This window comes from Eretmochelys imbricata, chromosome 5 (genome assembly GCF_965152235.1).
Source record: "Eretmochelys imbricata isolate rEreImb1 chromosome 5, rEreImb1.hap1, whole genome shotgun sequence".
In the NCBI taxonomy this organism is placed as follows: Eukaryota; Metazoa; Chordata; order Testudines; family Cheloniidae; genus Eretmochelys; species Eretmochelys imbricata.
This window is the reverse complement of record NC_135576.1, coordinates 94,676,639-94,696,668: the sequence shown is the minus strand read 5'-3', so window position 1 is coordinate 94,696,668 and position 20,030 is coordinate 94,676,639. Positions and strand designations below refer to the sequence as shown.

General features: G+C 43.3%; 1 protein-coding gene across 2 annotated transcripts in view; it reads right to left on the bottom strand.

Annotated features, from left to right (window-relative positions):
• Positions 1–20,030, bottom strand: part of LOC144265188 (guanine nucleotide-binding protein G(q) subunit alpha) — a 265,047-nt gene that overhangs the window by 224,105 nt on the left and 20,912 nt on the right. The window contains exon 1 of one of the 2 annotated variants that reach the window (XM_077817551.1): positions 2,413–2,692. The exons of the other annotated variant lie outside the window; for it this stretch is intronic. Within the exon in view, the coding sequence (XP_077673677.1) occupies positions 2,413–2,548 (136 nt within the window). The 5' untranslated portion in view covers positions 2,549–2,692. Of the gene's footprint in view, positions 1–2,412; positions 2,693–20,030 lie in introns of those variants that run through there. 2 annotated transcript variants of the gene reach the window in all.

Below are 20,030 nucleotides of genomic sequence, written 5' to 3'. Positions count from 1 at the left end.
TCAGGTAGATCCCTGAACCTGCACTGAGCCTCAGTGACTTCAAGGGGAGTCTGCCTGCACAAAGCTCCTTGCAGGATCAGAACCTTAGGTGTTAATTGTGACACCAGTATATACACCATTAACAGTCACAAGCATGATTTTTAAGTTGATAATGTCCTTTAATTAAATTCTACTGTTTTAAAAGTAGTTCAGTAAAGGCTTGTATACACTAGGAATTTCTAGAGTCGTGTCTTTACAGTGGTGCCTATGCCCGCTGTAGACGCATTATTTTGTATAAAGCAAGGATTGCATCAGGGCAACTTCTCTCAGTTTCAAGTAAACTACACCAGTGTAAGCTCACTTTACACTAATGCAGCACATTAACACTGAAGGTTTGCACTGTTGTACCCACATAGAAAAACCCTGAGCTTTCTCAATAGTTCTATAAATTAATAGCTCTCCCGACCCACCTATTCTCGCTGAAACCAACCACCTTTCACTTGGCCTAAAATAATGCCAAAATTAGGGCCCAAGACTGCCATGAGTTACACACATACAGTACTTAACTTTACAAGTGAATGGACCCCACTGAAATTAATGAGATTACTCATTCATTAAGTTAAGCCTGTGCATAACTGACGACAGCACTGGGGCCTAACTCTTTGAAACTATATACATTCATAATTTAAATCCCGCCCCTATTCTGGGAGCACACAGTGATTCCCCCCCAATAAATTTCCCTCTTCCCTAAAATATTGAGCAAAATCCTGTAGCATTATTTCAAAAAACAAGCAAAATGCAGAAACAACATAGACTTGTACTAAAAGTCGAATATGACAAAAAAATTATTAAATATGTTAAGTCAATTTCCATAAACTAAAGCAAATGCAAGCTTATATACTTTAATTCACCTCTTTTCTGAATCCTAAAATAATCACAACGTGAAATTTAATCAATCAAAACTAGGCCAAAATCAAATAGGCAGAGCAATTTTTACTGCCAGTATTATCTCTCTCTATCTCCCCCTCTCCTGATCATTCTTCCACACCCATTATTACAAGTATAGAAAACACGTTAATAAAGGAAAATTGCAAATTAATTTAAAAGACTATGTCTGAACATATTCTTTCCCATGTTTTACTTATTTTGATCCAGCTTTAACTCATTTAAAAAACAATTTACCCTGTATCAATAACAATCTTTCTATACAAAGATAGCATATTTGCGCTACAGCAAACAGTACACATCTTTTGCATGTGATTTATTCAGTTTTATAACTCCACATACACCAAGCTCTCGTGCAGACATTTTTAGGCCCTGTTAGTCCAAAGCACAAACTATATCCACCACAGTAACTATGCATTATATTACAATGAACTGGTCATGAGCTTTTTTATTATTATTTTAATTCAAAAGACCTATTTTAGTATCAACAAAAAATAGAGAAATGTTGCTTTTTGTACATTAGCTATGATTATATGACAATAACTGTTGAGATTAAGGGGAAACTGTATTCTATACTGTAAATTTATTTCTTATCCAATGGGTGGATTCCAAAGATATTCAAGATGCTGTCATTCTCCAACATACTGTAGGTTATTAGTCAGTTTCATGTCTTTGTGTGTTGTTGTTCTATGAAATTAGCCTATAATCGGAGTGTAACCCTCCATCTCAGTTTACCTCATTAAATAAAAATCACACTAAAAAAATAAAACCAGCACCCAGCAACCTTTCTGAAGGCTCACAGAACAATGTAGACATTAAAGCCTACCACCATCAATCTGCAAAGCAACTCCGCCTGTGAGTCGTTTCATTTAGCAGCTTCCTTGCAATTTCTCCCTTACACCCACCCCCAAATGTATTTGCCATTTATGTTCTCTTTTCATCTCTCTGTCACCCACCAAGCCCTATCCCCTCTCCATTTTTGGAAGGCCAGTGTCTCTTCCACATCAAATCACCTACAGGAACCAGAATCTCTGAAACCAGCTGCATATGTATTTGCAATACATGCCCACGGATATATACCATGTAACATCGTGTATTACAGATATCTGTGCACACACACAAACGTATCTCCACCACCACCATCATCATCCTGAGAGTCCGAATAATCATGTAGATTGGAAGCACCCGCGGAGCTAAGGCAAGGAAACTGAGTGTAAACTGTGTCCTCCTTCCCTCCCTTCCCCTCCCCCGCACCCATGATCAGATTCCCTTTACTTTCATACTTATCAATGGATTGATACAATGTACACACCGTACCCAGACACACACAGGCCTGTCTACTGCATAAGTGCCTACATGCATGTGCAAGGCTGCACCCCCAATGGGCACCGTGTGTGTGTGTGAGAGAGAGAGAGCAGCAGCCGGGGCTGAGCAGCACCCGGGGCAGCCGGCCGGGCTGGGCTGCAGGCGGCGCCTGCCTGGACTCACCCAGCAGCAGCAGCTTGAGCTCCCGGCGGGCGTCCCGCTTGTCCCGGCGGAGCTGCCTCTCGATCTCATCGTTGATCCGCCTGGCTTCTTTGGCTTCCTCGCTCAGGCAGCACGCCATGATGGACTCCAGAGTCATTCTTCCTAACTGGTTCAGACACAACCCCCACCCCCCGAAAACACACACACGCACACCCCGCACCACGGAGCGAGGGAGGCACGCGCCCTCTGCCTGCGAGCCCCCACCCGGGGACAGCAGAGCCAAGGCCGGGAGAGCTCTGGATGCTACACCCAGGGAGGAAGAGAGGCAGAGAAAGGGTCCCCCCCCCACCCTATCTCCTGCCTCTGACACTCGCTGGTTCCAACTCCTCCTCTTCTCTAAATCATGCACCAAACAACAGGGAAGCATCTACCAGAGCAGCAGTGCCCAGCAGAGAGGAGCAGCCCCGCACCCCACTCTTTTCCTTTCCTGTCTCCTGCAGCTACAGTCCCCAAACGTCCCTTGTGAATGACACCCGCTGAAATCCCCCCACCTCCCTCCAAAGCAACCAGCCCCTATTGAAATGCTAATCGCGACTAACCCCTCCCCCCCTCCACACACACATTTTCTTGTCTCTTCCCCCACTCCCTGACTTGAAGATCATCAGATCCCCCAGGGGGTGGTTTTGCTTGTTGCCTCTTGGAAATCTCTGAGTTTGCTTTGCTTAAGGTCTTTCAAGTGGACTTTTCTTCCCAGCTTTCTTTGGAGTTGAGGGGAGGGGGGGGTCTATTTGCTTCTGTCTTGCAAAGCAGCTGGTCTTCTCGTCCCTGCCTTTCCCTTTCTGTAAGGAAGCGAGAACGGGTAATGCGAGAGAGGAGGAGGGAAGCAAGAGCTGTGGTGCATGTACAATATGTATCCAGCCAGCCTGACTCTTCAATGGCTCAGCTCCTGGGCGTGTAAGGCAGAAATATGGCGGACCTTCCCTCCCTCTCTCTCTCCAACCCACGAGACAGAGGAAAATATACAGAAAGGAAAATCTCAGGGAAATAAACCTCCAAACTTACTGAACAGGCTTTCATACAAAGACGAACACCACCACCCAATAGCAGTAATAGAGGGAGGAACAAGTCATTTTGCACACCAAATGGCCGCAAGGAACTCTTTTTTATTTGTCCTATGGGGCAGGGCTGGGTTTTTTTCTAACACAACGTTTCTAGATTTGCTTTTGTTTCCTTGTCCTAGTCCATTTTATTATAACCCTCCATCCTATTGTAAGAAGAGGTGACTTTGTAAATTGGGAAAGAGCGAAATTATAACAATTCCCAGGCGGGAAAAGGGAGGGGGGACCTCTCTCCCTTCGGATGGCAATGTAAATTTGGGGAATAAAAGTTTCCCAGGGGCTTCAGGGCATTCCTTGTAACTTTTCGTGCCAATGAGTTCCTATGGCGTGCAGAAGAAGAAGAGAGGGGGGGAGAGATTTTAACAATGATTATAATAATAAACGAAATGGGTAGTATTCCTCCCTTGCTTATAAGAACCTAATATTCTAAAATTTAAGTCAATGAATCTGTTTTCCTTTTTATTTCTGTAGTAGCAGCTTTGAGGGTATCCGTTGCGATTTAGCTTGCCAAAACCCCAAGCCTCTGGTGTATGTGAATTACCAGACCTTAAGTCAGCACTCCAGAGCCACGGCACATTTTGGACTGATATATGATATGGGTCCTAGCTTTCCTCAGTACTTGACGTTTTAGCTGCATTTTGTCCCATTTCTAGCCCCATTTTAAATTAGCCCTAAAGGAGAAGGTTGAAGTCTCTCCCAGGAAAGCAATGGAAGTCTATGAAGGTTGCTAGGCAGTAAGAGGGGCATCCATATCCTCTTTCTGCATCCCCCTCCCCCCATCTTCATGTGTGGGATGTTCTTTCCTATAGTTTGGCCTTTATTTTGAAAATGATGCTGTGCTCACACCTGCAGCTGCTCATACATGCGGACACACTATAAATTAAACAGTGCCCATCACAAGCTATGATACTGAAAATTAAAATGTAATGATCAAGACAATGACATTGTCTGATTTTGAATAACATAATTCTCATTGCTTCACAATTTTAAAAATACATCAACTTGCTCAAATTTATGCAGCAGGTTTTTTGATATACTGTATAAAAACAGTCACTGCACCTCAGAAGATTTTTAAAGTATGTTTCTTTTTCCTTGTAAACAAAATTAAAGATGTGCACATTTTTAGATTAAATTCTATAATCCTATTTCTAATAAAAGCACTATTATTTCAGTGAAAGCACTTTTTCATTACACTGAAATGGATTTAAAATTTAATAAAAATGCTTTGGGGGCCCTGATCTATGTCTGTGTTGGCAATGAATTTAGCAAATAAAGATATATAATAAAGATAAATAAATATATAGTTAATAGACCCTAACCAAGAAACAAGTGAACAATGACACAGGGTGGAATCCTCTTTGTTCTCACTGAACAACTTCTTTGTGGATCAGAACCTGTTCCCATGAGTGCATAGGAGACCAAAAGGTGGCAAAATGGGTGCACAGGTGGCCAGTTATAAGGAACGTATGCTGGGGACATGCTGTGTGCTCACCACACTGCTTGCACAGGGTCCCACATGGTGCAAAGGGGTTTGCAGCAAGTCTGGGGGAAGGGTAGAGTATGGCAAGTAGATCTGCACCATCCCAGGTTAACTGATCAAAATCTCTCTGCATATTGAGCACAACAGCCGCCCTTAAGGGCTTGCATTGTAGTAATCTTCCTTCAGAAGAGGAAGTCTGACAGCTTTCTGCAGACTTTATCAGTCCCATATTATACATTCACTACAGGGGGTTGCACGAGTCGCTCCAGGGTCTGAACACTATATACTAAAAATGTGAAACTATCATTTAATTGTAGGCATTCTTGGGGATATATACTGCATTTAATCTGTATGTGCCTTTTCCGTGGACACTGATTTTTGATGTATGACCTGAGGGCAATGCCCTCCAATATGTATCTTGGAAAAGACCACAGATTAAATAGAAAATTCTACGAGGTCGGAGTATCTTGCCTCTGCCAGTGATCAGTACCAGATACTTTTGAGGAAAGTATAAAAACTTCATAATGGGCAATTATGCAATAATATGCTTATAGGGTTTCTTTCTAACTCCAAGCAGAATAGTGGTTGACTTTTGTCCTGAAAATGAGGCTTTATATCCCCTATCCCCTGTATATTTTTATCCTAGCAAGTATATTTGTTAATGATGCAATTATTAACTACAAAGATATCTAATCCTGTTGTGAATCCCACCAAGCTCTTTGCCTCAGTATACGAGTTCCATATACATGTTGCGTATAATGGTGATTCCTTTTATTGGCCTAAATTTTCAAAATGTCTAGGGATTTTGGATGTCTGACTAGAAGACACCTTAAGGGGGCCTGGTTTTAAGGAAATTGCTGAAGAACACATCCTCTTTGAATATCAGATTCCTTTAAGGTGTCTCAAATTGACCACCCTAATATTGAGGCACCCATATTAACTAGTCACTTTTGAAAATTTAGTGTCAGTTTTAAATGTGTTGCTTTTCACTTTCATTAACCATCTCTTTCTTGTGTTATAAGAGAGAAAGTAAATATGCATTCAAGATAAACTTTCTCAGTATACCACTGATAATTTTGTATACCTCTATCATAGCACCTCTTACTCATTCTCTAAAATATGTAGTCCCCGTCTTTAAAATCTCTTCTTGTACAGAAATCCTTCCATGCATCTAACCCTTTAGTTGTCCTACTCTGTGCCTCTTCTGTTTGAACTACTTCTTTTTTGAGATGGTTTGACCAAATCTGAACACACTATTCAAAGTGAGCGTATTCCAGCCGCATATATAATGTGATTACAGTAGTTTCAGCATTACTCAATATCTCTTAAAACAATGTAACATCTTTGTAACAGATATTGCAATCTCGTGCAGTATTTGGGAACCATTTATTAAATTTATGAATGGTTAATGTATGATTGTGTTCCTCCATAGGGAGGATTACCACAGCTCCTACAGGAACTAAACACAATGAGAGGCTGATTAAGGTGAGTCACTGAGACTAAGCAACTAGGGAAGTACTAACCCCTGCAGTGGTTTGCTTTTACTGATTCAAACTGGGTTTTCTAACGCAGTGGTTTTCAAACTTTTTTTCCTGGTAACCCAGTTGAAGAAAATTGTTAATGTCCATGACGCACCGGAGCTGGAGATGAGGGGTTTGGGGTGTGGGAGGGGCTCACAGCTGGGGCAGATGGTTGAGGTATGGGGGTGAGGGATGCGGAGTGGGGCTAGGGATGAGAAGTTTGGGGAGCAGGAGGGAGCTCTGGGTTTGAGGCAGGGCTCAGGGCTGGGGCAGGGGATTGGGGCTCAGGTTTGGAGTGTGGGGTTATCTCCGGCGGGTCCTTGTAAACAGCGCAGCTGGGGTGCAGAGGCAGGCTTCCCACCTGTCCTGGCGCTGCAGACCGTGCTGCACCCTGGAATCGGCCAGCAGCTGATCTGGCTCCTAGGTGAAGGCACACAAGTGGCTCAGCACGGCTCTCGCCCACGGGCACAGCTCTCCTACCCACCCTCCCACAGTGCAGAGCTGGTGCTCAGGGTGGGGACAGTGCGCAGAGCCCTGTGCCACCCCCCAAGAGCCAGACCTGCTGCTGGCTGCTTCTGGGGCACAGTGTGGTGTCAGAACAGGTAGGAACTAGCCTGCCTTAGCTGGGCAGCACCGACAATGGGACTTTTAACGGCTTTGTCGGCGGTGCTGACTAGAGCCACCATGACCCAGTGCCCTACATTCTGTGACCCAGTAGTGGGTTGCGACCCGCAGTTTGAAAACCTACTGTTCTAGAGACTAGGAGGCAAAGAAAGGATGAGCTTAAACTGACACTGGGCCTTCTTTCTGATCCAGCAAACAGACAGTACCTTCTGTCCAAGAGGGGCTCCAAAGTTATCGAAGAGGCCTGCTAGGATCCCATAAGACTGATGGGTGACTCCAGTCCTGGTATGTTTAATATGTGTTCAAATCTGTTTAATGTTTTATCATGTTTTCTCTGTAATGCACTCACTCTAAGAATACATGTGCTTGATCAGAAGGAACTGTGTGGTAAATTGTAACTGCTGTCAACACACTGTTCATAGGCTTCAGAGAAAGCAAAGCACAGGCACGGAGGGCTTTAGGCAGACTGGCTTTCTGGGGGTATCACACTGTAGGGCCGGGAGCTTAAAATCTTGGTCAGGAGAGAGAGAGGTGGGTCTCCACACAAGAGAAGTGACATCTGGGAGATATCAATCTTAAATGGCTGCCCTCGCTGGATCACAGAATACGGGTGACTCTAGTGACGATATAGAAATCAATTGATCTCACCACTTAATCCTTACACAGCATTGTGAAACGTCATACAACAACATCTTAGCCAGGGGGATGGTCATTCTAGTCAGCCATATTGTCAGAAGATTTTCCATAGTGACTCTCTGTGAATGTAGTTGAAAGCTTTGGTAAAATCTATAAAGTTCAAGACTACTCTTCTCTTTCTAAATCAATTGTCTCAGGTTAAAGATATGGTGTATACATGACTTTTTCAGCCTAAAGCCTGCTTGCATAGTATGCAGTTTTTCCATCAATAACCAATTTGATTCTGTTCAATAGTACACTACAGAATGCTTTTCCAGATACTGAAAGTGGTGTTATTCCTCACCAGTTGTTGCACACCAGTTACTTTCCTTTCTTTGGTAATTTAAAGATCACACCTTACTTCAATTCCTCTGGGTAGAATTCTTTCTTCCAACTATATAACAGAGTTTATGTATTTTCATGCATATTCCCCCACTTTAAGCCTTTCAGCAGTGATCTTATCTTGACCAGGTGGTTTGTCATTTTTAGTTGGTTAACTGTTTTCTCTAGTTCTACTTCTGAAATTTCTAGCAATGACATATTTAGTTCTTCTGCACATCCATTAATTGGAATTGTTAGCTCTGGTTAGTTGAGTACTTCATTAAAATGTTCTCACTATCTTTTTTTCTTTTTTTTTTTGTTTCTGCTTCCATTGTTAACAGTCTGCTATCTTTTACTTTTATGATACTACTGTGACACTGAAACCACGATTAAAATTGCTAACTTGAGTCAAGTCTCACTGATGCATCTTCAGTTTCTCTCACTTTGTCAAGCTATTCTCTTGTCTGTCTCACGCATCTTTACCTTTCTCTACATACTCCCATTGCAGCATGCATTGTTCTTCTTGTGTCACCTGTGCTTGCTGCTTCCCCCCCTCTCCTTCAGTCACTTTCCACGTGTGTGACTGTATCCACTCTTCACTCATTGATCCTTTTGGTCCAAGTAAAGTTGTGGCTGTTTCCCAGAAGATCTCTCTAAAGCAAGCCCTTTGTTCTTCCATATCATCATTACATTACCTGCTGCTCTTGGAATCCATTTGAGAACTGGATTTTGAAGTCCTTCCTAATTCCTAGGTCAGACAGTTTCTTCACAGCAAATACCATTTCCCCCTTTTCTATCAGAATAAAGCTAAAAAGACAGGATAGTGGGTTGCTTTCTACAAGAGCACTTGTAAGAGATTGTATATCTAGCAGTGATCTTCTCCACATCTGCTGATGGCAGCGTGATCCAATCGTTTCTCAATAATTCAGTTATTTCACTTCCACGTTCGTTTGCGTGTCCTAACTGCTAAGGTCAAAAGGGAAAGAAAATCTGAAGAGGAGTATGTATCTGTAAGGGGTTCTTGTCTGCAAGCAGGTCTGTAAGAAATACATATGTGTGCAGAGCTGGGTGAGGTGCCCAGGGGAGCTTCCTACCCTCCTGTCTGCCTGTAGAGAGGGAGTCTGATCACAGGATGGAGAATTTGTATTAATGTAAAATTAATAGGGAGGGGACAGGGTTTTGTCCCTGGACAATTATAAAACCCTGCTGCAATTTTCTACATTTAGGAGTGTATTTTCACATTTAGGAGAGTATGCAGAAACTGTGTATACTAGTTATCTGTCTCTCTCCTACAGGCAAGGAGGAATTGGCTGGAGGGCACCTATGTACCTCTTCTTCCCCTCTCTGACTGGAGGGAAGAGAGAGAAAGTAGAGACTTCTCCCCTTTCCTCTCTCCTGTAGGAGGGCAGATCTTCCTTAAGAGGAGAGGAGGCGGATATGAGACTCTTATATGGGACACTGCTTCATTCTTTATCAGGTGCAGCTGCTGTGCCACCTACTGGTGGGAAAGGATGGGAGCCCCAGAAACACCTCAGCCAAGCACAAGCTCCTCCTTTTGCTCCCACTTCACATTCCCTTACTTATTGAGTCTGGACTTCAGCCAGAAAGGAGAGAGACAGAGAGAGAGAGAGGTGTATACTGTACTTCTCCACACTCCTCCTTACTTTGGGTATGACTACATTGCATTAGGGTTGCCAGGTGTCCAGTTTTTAAACCGGAAAGTCTGGTAAAAAGTGGAGCCTGGCAGTGTCCGGTCAGATGAACTGACCAGACCCCAGAAGTCCAGTTACTGGCAGTAGGAGGGGGGGGCAGTGGCAGCCTCTCACCTGGTCCTAAAGTGGTGGCTCCCATAGCAGCAACCATGCACCAACTCGGGCGACCCCTTTAAGGAGCACTGCTGTGGGAGAGGACAGAGTGCAGGGGCCTATGGCGAGCAGGGTAAGGGGCTCCCAGTGGGCATGGAACGTTCCCCGGGAGGGAAGGAACGCGAGTTGGCCCACCAGCCAGCGCTTCCACTGGCCACACTCTCAGGCAGCTCCAAGGTGGGGAGGGCTTGAGTGGGAGGGGAAGAGTGTAGAGGGAGGTGGGAGGCTGCCATGCAGGAGGGCCGCATCCTGGCTCACCAGTGGGGCTGCCTGGCTGCTCCTGTGTGGCTGCAGTGCTCTTCTCACCTGCACTCCCAAGTGGCCTGTTGGAGCTGGGGTTTGCAAGTTCCTTGGGGCTGCTCACACTGGAGTTGAGGGGAGAAAGCTATGAGTGACATGGGGAGGGGGCAGAGGAGCGAGCAGGGGTTAGGGGGTCCAGTTTTCAGAAATTAGAAAATTGGCAACCCAACACTGCATAGTAAATCTGGCTCAGACTCAAGCCCAATCCCCTACAACGTATTAATGGGTGGGGGATGGGAGTGGGGCTCTGAGCCACTGGGATTCAGATCCAAGACACATCATTTTGCAGCATGGATGCAGCTCGAGTCTGGGCCCCCAGACTCATGTGCAGAGATTGCACCAACGCTATCCCGCAATCCCACCCCCTCCCCAGGCCTGTGATTCTCAGCCCTTCCTCCCCAAAGCTTCCCTCTCAATTCTCAGGAAGTGGAAGGAGCCCCACTTGGTTCAAATACAGTTTTGAATTCAGCATTTAATTCTTCTTTTCCATGCTGATCACTCACCTGCAAAGACATTTAACCGTCTTCGATAGGAAGAAGCCTTATACCAAGCGCACTGCTAGCTAGTTAGATGAACACAGCCGAATGCTAGTAAATCTCTGGTGCAAGGTGTGCAAGACATTTCACTTCTCTATGAATTTCACTCCTGTATTCAGAGTCCAAACTGGTTTGGGGGTGGGTGCGGGGGAGACTGTACTCAGTTCATGGATGCAAGGTGCTTTCAAAAAAGCTGTAATACATCTCAGCCTAAAGGAGCATCTTATGATTTTCCCCCCAGATTTTAATCCATTCCTGGATGGTAATGCGTGTGTTCTTTTCACAGAGGAGGAAATGAAGGAAGTCAGATTTTGAGGCTGGGCACACTTATTAGGTCTGCATTCAGAGATGTGTTGGGCAGTTGCCAAACACTTAAAAGCCTCAATGGAGATGAGTGGATGGCCTCCAGGAGCTTAGAACAGATCATACTGCCAGTCAGGAAGCCCCATAACTATAATGTTTGCCAGTGGTTGCTCTTCCTGGAAGGATAGTAAGCCATACATAGTACAACACAGCATGTAACACCCACCACACACACAACCTCAGGGGAAAATAGTGAGGAGTTATAAATAATTTAAAATTAATTGTGTAAAATGCATCTTACCATGATGTCTGCAGTCTTGCTGCTGAGTAGTGCTCACAGGACTGTCTGAGCCAAGAAACTTGTATGCAAGGAAAAGAAGAAAAAAACCCCAACCCAGTGATAAATAGCATCTTTTGATCTTAAGTTGCCGCAGCCTCCCTTGTGTAGCAGATGCACTGTGTGTTTTCACTTGCCTTGGCAGGCCCTTCCACCTCTTCAGGGCACATACAGGCTACCAGAACCTTGGTGTGCAAACTGTGATGTAGTGGGCAAGGAGGAAGTGAGTCCAATATGAATTAATAGGTGAGATCCAGCAGGTGGTCAACCAGCAGCTAAAATACCAGAGAGAAATATGTAAGACATGTGGAAATAGGGGAAGGCTGGGCAGTGTAAAGAAATTGGCAGTGCAGTTTCTGGAGCAGGAATGAAGGTTGTGGAAGATGATGAGTGCAACAGAAAGAACTGTTTGAAAGGATGCTAGCACTTGTGGTACTAAGACTATAGGCTCCAGTTCCATCCCCTGCCCCAAGTCCCCTCCGTGCTAGCATGCCCTGCAGCCCATGCACTGTTTGGACAATACTGGGGTAACAGTGGTCTGTGTCACATGGAATGACCAGTAGTTAGAATCGTTAAATGTAGCCCCTGACCTGTGCCAGTCCAGCAGTGGCCTGTGAGTGTGAAATGCGCTAAAAAGGTCCAAGGAGAAGAGAAACAGCAAGCACTCAGAAGTAGTTACAGATATTGAGTGGCACTGAACAGAACAGAGATTGAGTGTTCCGCATTGTTGTGCATTACATTTCCTTACATGCACTGTTCGCTGGGTTTTGTGCTGTTTGTGTTTGTTGTGTTGTAAGTTTTGTTAGCAGCTGGTCTGCCTATCAGGTATTTAACATTGTGAGCTTCTATTACATGATTGCTTACAAATAAAGCATTCCATATGTACACAAGGTGTCATTATCATGGTTTATTACATTTACTTTGAGACATTTCATGACAGTAATCCATAAACTATGCTTTTGAAGGTCATTACAAGTTTAACGTTCCTAAAAGCCCCATTACTTTCAAAACAATCACACAATTAAGTTGTGTGTTTTAGTACATGGCTAGTTTTTATAATACATAAATTTCATACATACCATCTCCCTGAATCAAACTGTGATAAGGTACATGACTCAAGTATACAAAATGCATAAAACACATTAATAAAATCCACCTTCTGGATCTGGCCTACATCCAAAGGAGGACTGTGGCACAGTTACAATACTATTTCATTCCCCATTCATTCATATTACTGTTCAAATACATAATTTCATTCCCCCTCACCCACTGGACCATGGAAACTTATTATGTTGGCACACAAAGCAGCCCTGATCTCTGTTGTGCATGTGGATCCTTCCCTAGTCATGATAGGCTGATACTCCCAGACAGAAAATGCACCTAACGGTGTCTTTAGTCCATTCCTGGCCAAATGGCACTCCTTTGTCCTCACTGACGTTGTGCAGAAAACAATACACCACACTGATGACACTGGCCTCCAAATGGTTCTGTAAACATCACCTCTGGGATGTCAAACTAGAAAACACACATTCCACCACCAGCTTAAAGCTACTCAGGGTGTTGTTGAACCTTCTTTTGCCAGGTCCTCTGCCACTACCATTAAGTGGATACATAAGTTGGTAAAACAATCACAAAGAGTAATGATTAATGGAATGTCTGATTGGAAGGAGGTCTTGTGTGGGGTTCCACGGGGATCTGTTCTTGGTCTGGGGTTGCTTAACAATGACCTGGATGTAGTTAATAAAAATCATACTGATCAAATTTGTAGACGACACAAAGCGGGTGGGGGGGCACTTCAGAGGATAGAGCTAAAATTCAGAGGAATCTTGATAAATGCGAGAAATGGACTATAGACAACAGAATGAAATTCAGCAAAGACAAAGGGTAAGGGGCTACGCTTAGGGAAGAAAAACCAAATGCACAAATATAGAATGGGGGATAACTGGCTTGGCAGCAGCACTGCTGAGAAGGATCTGGGAGTTCTGGTAGATCACAGCCTCAACATGAGTCAACAATGCAATGCTGTTGAAAAAAACCACGCAAATGCAATCTGAGTTTGCATTAGCAGAGGTATAGCATGCAAGTCACCTGAGGTGATAGTGCCACTTTAATTGGTGCTGGTTAGGCCTCAGCTGGAGTCCTGTGTCCAATGTTGGTCACCATAGAAAGAATGTGGAGAAACTTGAAAGGATCTAGAGGCGAGCAACTAAGATGATCAATGGGATGGATGCAAGCCATATGAGCAAAGGCTGAAGGAACTGCGTATGTTTAGTCTGGAAAAGAGGAGATGAGGTAGGGGGAGGGGAACAACATGATAATGGTCTTCAAATACTTGAAAGGCTGCCATAAAATAGATGGAGAAAAGTTGTTCTCTCTCAGAGGGCAAAGGAAGAGGCAATGGGTTCAAACTATAGCATAGCAGATTTAGATTAAGTCTCAGGAAAAGCTTCTTAAATGTAAGACCAGGAGAACAATGGAACAGATTGCCTAGGGATGTTGTGGGAGGTCCTTTGTTGGAGGTTTTTGAAAGGAGTCTGGATAGCCATCTGTCTTGGATGGTTTAGACACAACAAATCCTGCATCTTGGCAGGGCGTTAAACTAGATAACCCTTGTGGTCCCTTCTAAACCTATGACTCTGAAATCAGGGTAGGGTTTTAATAAGGGCATGGCAAAAGGGGTGGTGACAGTGACTCCATTTATAACAGTAGAATTCAGTAACAATAATGTCCCAGCTTGGCCATGAAGGTAAAGTCCCAATCTTTGGAAAAAACCCTGGCAGGTTGCCAGTACATCCCACATCAGTGTACATGGACCAGCATCTGTGGTCAACCAGGGCCTGCATGAGGATTGAGTAGAACCCTTTTTGGTGTATGTACTCCTTGTGCAAGCTGTGGGCACATAAGTGACAATGATGGCCCTGGCAGAGTTTGGAAAACCCATTCTCTCAAAACCAAAAAGTTATATTGGGGACATTGTTAATGCCCACCACCATGGGGGCGGGGGGAAGATGGGGGAGGAGGAGAAAAAAATCACAGTCCTGATCACCTCAACGAAACAGTGGACTTGCCAACATCAAACCAGTTCATCACAGGACTGTCATAAGTTTGTCGTAGACAACTTCAGCATGCCCTCCCTCATGGGTGTCCTGAAGCTAGAGGATTGGGGCACTCACAAAGCTCCAGGAACATCTGCTTCTTCATGGGAAAGTTCTGGATCCACTCCTGGTCATCCCAAGTCTGCATGACAATGTGATTCCACCAGTCTGTGCTCATGGCCTTGCTCCAAAAGTGCTGGTCTACATATGGGACATCTCTGGTTATGGCAACAGGAATAAGCAATATCAGCTCAGTGACCAATGCTGTACCACCCTCCAAGAAGGGCCTTTGATAGAACAAAAACCACCACCAAAAAGTCCAATGTCTCAAGGACGCTCTACCTGACTCCAAAAAGAGACTGAAAGCATAAGCTGCACAAGTTCTTCCATTGGCCCTGGATCTAAGTTGCTCTGGTTGCTGGGAGTGTGTGGGCCCAGAAATGGGCTGGCTGACTGTGGTTGTAGGCTAAGAACTTCTGTTCAAGTGTCTCAGGATGGACAGACAAGTTTTCCCACAATATAGTCTGAGCAAAGGCCTAGAACAGCTGCAGCTGGTGAGGGATCTAAGAACCTGGAATATGCACCCAGAAGCTGGGTATGAAAGCATCAGCATGGCTGAGACATCCAGATACAGCAATTGTCAATTGAGGGTTTACAATGCCGCATGGAAGCTCAAGAATGGGCTTAGAAACACTGAGTGCACTAGTGTGGGTCCCACATGTGCTGGTTTACAATGCAGTGTAGACATACCCTTTAGCTTCTGGTGTTGAAATATTAGTTTTTGATTCAGTCTCTCTGCTAAGAATATAGAACTTTATTATATTATTGGTCACTATTACTTAGGGCTTGTCTATGCAAACATTTAGTTCAGGGCAAGCTGGGTGTGAATCTACCCTGCACTAGCCAGCCATGCTCGGTCTATGTGCAACCTCTTTGTTAGTGTACTTTGATCTAGTCTTATTTCAAACTGTTAATGTGCAGCAACACAGACACGGTACGATGGATTTACCCCAGCTTTCTGCAAACTAGATGTCAGTGAAGAGAAGCACTTAGTGGTTCAGCTACAGTTACTTCTTGAACCATTTCCTAAGGATTGAAGCCAAGGATAGCATCTCATTTAGTGCACTCCAAAAGTAGCTACTCCAATAAGCCACCCTTAATAGTGGCAAGAAATGACTTCTCCAAACTGTGTCCTGATGCCACATATAACCTGTTTAATATTAGGTAGTTGAAATCACCTGTGAGCAATAATAGGCCAAGCAGAGAACAGGGTGATGACTCTGCTAAGGGTGAATCTGCAACTCCTTTCCACTGGCTCAAGAGGGATAGAGTTTGATAAGATGTGACGGTTCTGTGGCAGGAGGCAGTTGATGAGGACTAGGTTACATAGGCAGGAGATCGGGGCTCTGGGAGGGGATGGCAGTTGTAATAAGTTGGTGCTAGAAGGGAAAGGTTCTGTGGCAGCTGGAAGGCAGTTTTGGTGAGGAGTGGGTCTGTCCTTGTAATCACTTAGTGCACTATACTCTTTAGACACCCCACCCCCAGGGGCTAGGAGAGCCTTAGGGACCAGCACATTAAGTGCTACATCACTTATCTGAGCAGTGCTACATGGAGCACACTACCAGGGACAGTTTCAGGACAAAGGTTGACACCACAGGGGTGACAATTATGCACCGATTATTGGTTTTTAGCAGACACATAGGCCCATTACCAAGTGGGGCCCCCTGTCCTTTGCAAACAACTCATCTCAGCTTGACCAACTCACTACAAATACATTGCTTACAGGGTATTTGTCCATAAAAGGCAACAGGTAAGCTCCATATTGAAAGCTTGTAAGTACTCAATGTTCATAATCATGGCATGGTGTAAGATTTAAGATTTAAGAAATGATCTAACTATATCAAAGTTTATGACCTTATGGAGTCACCAGGGAATGATACTACTTGGTGATGGCCCATTCATGCAGAAAGGAGTTGCCTCCCATTCCTGATCAGCGGGTGAAGGTGATGCAAGACTTGGTTGTTTACCATTGCCCCATCACTGACCAGTCAATGGAAGACCACCAAAGAAACTGCCAACCATCAAAATTATGTGAAGGGGGAAAAAAACAAACAAACAAACAAAAAAACACCATTATAAAAAGACAGGGGATCATCCGGTCAATGACAAACTGGTTTTTAGGGAGGCTGTGGAATTTCCATCACTGGAGGTTTTTAAGAACAGGTTAGACAAACACCTGTCAGGAATGGTCTAGTTATTCTGTAGTCCTGCCTTGAGTGCAGGGGCCTGGACTAGATGACCTCTCAAGGTCCCTTCCAGTCCTATGAGTCTATGACAAAGTGGGGAGAGACTCTGTATCCATTCACTGAGGAGACATCTGAGCAGGAGTGCTTTTCATGAAGGATTGGATCCTGCTTCCTGTGAAGCCAGCCAGCTCTGCAGCAGACTGAACTTAGGGGAAAACCTACTTTATTAGATAGTTACCTTTCCTATTAAGTGTAGCCCATAGTCTGTGTTTTATGATTGATGAAAACCAATGGTTACAAAACACTCTTGTTTCTAGTGGAATCTCCATTCTGTCAAATAAACCTTCTTTTGTTTCATTATAAGTGCTGTGTGTGATAATACAGCAGAAGTGACTTTAGGTAAAACTGGTATACTGGGTTACACTGCTCCTTTGGGGGCAGAGGACCTGGGATTATTGTCAGTAGTCAGTGTCAAGGGCTGGATATCACAGGAGAACACTTCTGAAGGTTTTGGGTGCACCTCTTATTAACCTGCAAGGCAGAGACAAGGCTGGCATAGCCCAGAGGGGAGTGTTTGAGTGGCTGAATGGCTCCCTCACACCACCTGCCTAACACCCAGTTATCAGAAGCAGGACTCCCTCAGGGTGGAGGCAACGGGTAACAAGATGACTCACAATCCTGGGTACCTTGATATCTGTCACAACTGGTGATCAGTTGTTCTCCACCGTCCACGTTTAGCAAGGGTAAGACAAGAAGTAATTGGCTTTGTTTGCAACAAGGGAGATTTAGGTTGGATAATAGAAAATGCTTTGTAACTATAAGGACAGTTAAACACTGAAACTAGTTACCTTGGGAGTTTGTGGAATTCCCATCCTTGAAAGTTTTAAAAAATAGGTTAGACAAACACCTGTCCAGGATAGTCAAGACATCCCTAGTCCTGTCTCACTGTGTGTGTGTGTGTGTGTGTGTGTGTGTGTGTCGGGGGGGGAGGTGCCAGGACACGACTAGATGACACCTTGAGGTCCCTTCTAGCCCTTCATTTCTATGGTTCTGTTATGGATCCTTCTGTTTTGTCCGCTAAATGTTTGGTCCTCCAGCCCTTAACATAAATGCTTAGACTATCTTTATCTGTTCTTCTGGTGTGACAGTGAGGGGAACTAGTGTTTGAATCATGTCAGTTCTGGAATATGGATTCTAGATCATCCTTTTGTGTAACGAGAAGTTATTCTTCATAATTTCTTTCCGTTTCCTAAGAATATTTCAACCAAGCCTATTCTTGTTTGTTTTCCAATATATGGCACTATAACAGTTAGGGATCACCATCTTACCAGCCAGAATTTTATAATGCAATAATTCAAAACCAAACTTGACACAATCAGATGCACATATCAAAGGTTAGGTTGTAAGATAATACAATGTAAGAACTTATTTCCTTAGAATAATTCTGCAAGGCTTTAAATAAATAAAACAATGAAATCAAAGTTCCATATCAGGATTGCTTTACTGTTGCTTACTTTGGGCATAAACATTAACATTTGTATTGTTATGAGAGTAAGGAGTTTCAATTACAATCAAGGACCTATTGTGCTAGGTGCTGTACAAATACAGCACATAAAAATACAACATAACTATCAAGCATGAAAGAGGAAAATACCTATACAGCAGCACCAGAAATCATAATATACATATATAATTTGTATACTGTACTGCTTAAATCATTCAATAGCAAAGTAAAAAGTAATTTGACACTATAAATGCAGTGCCAGAAACATAACATGTGGTACATGTACTGTACAGTCTCAGGAATCATTCAGCACCACAAATTAGAGGTAACTAGGAGATTCTGACATTAGCAAAAGATACAAAGTAACAATGCAATCTAATACCAACTGTCTCCCATTTATTTGCTCACTGCGTAATCTTAAAAGGAAATCCTTTCCCCACAATTATGCAAGCAATAAAACAAAGAGCAAATAAATACATGCAGAAAATTCTGAGTAAGAACAAATTGCATGTGAATCAAACTGCAAATTCACAGCTAAGAAAATATGCAGCTATATCCACAGGATTTCCATAATTGGTACAATATGTAAAACCTCAAGTCAATATGATACTTTTGCATTGAATCCCAATAGAAATACAGTAAATGCTTTTAGTCTAGTGGCATGCTAGAATTGTTATGCCATGGGTCTATAGCTCAAAACACAAATTTGCTCCAAGTTGAAATGTGAAATCTGGGTACCTGATCCTGTACTTTATACAAGTCTCCTGGCTTAGTAATATATTTTGGAAAAATTCTATGCAAGGTACCAAACCCTGACTTCTATGAATCTTGGACTATAAAATACAAATACAAATATATATCTAGCATTCAAAGGGGAGGGGTGCGAGGGGGAAAAATTCTGGTCTGATTAATTTTTCTTTGTGGTCTTTTTAAAGTATTTATGGCTATTGTGTGAGTTAAGAAATGACTCCCAAATGACAACTTAAGGCACATCAGAAGACTGACTCTGACCTCCATGATTTCAAGATAGGTATGGAAGAAGACCTTAAAAAGGAAAAAGAAAATCACTGGCTTCCTCTTAATGGAAATATACCAATAATGGACATATGTACTCAAAATCTTCTGGGGAACACCTACAAAATAACTACGTTGTGACTGGTGAAAAGACAATCTCCTTAAACAAAATCTTAACTAAGGCTATCAGATGTATCTAAGCAAAAATCTGATTCTTAGAAATCTATATAAAATACTTAGAGGGGAAAATGGAGTTAGAAGGCAGAACCAAATAATCAGGTTCTGGGTGGTACCCGTCAATGTCCAGAGAAGAAAACAAACAATTGCACATTGATTCCAGAATTTCAAGAACCAATGTGAAATGTTTGCCAAATACAGGAAAAATTTGGTCAAGAAATGTTATTTTCCAGCTTCTAATAAGCTCTTACTAACCATGAAGTAAAAGTATTTTTAAAGTAATTGGCAGAGTCCTATTTTTAATATACAGAATATATAATACATGAGCATGAGTACGGTTATAAAGTTTTTTTTAAAAAGCCACTGAAGGGGCAAGGACCATCTTTTGGTTTTGGGTTTGTACAATGTCCAGTACAGTGGGGTCCTGGTCTATGACTGGGGCTCCTAAGCGCTACAAGAGTACAAACCACCATCAAATGCTTGTCATTTTTTTCTGCCATCAAGCGACATTGTAAAATGAGTAA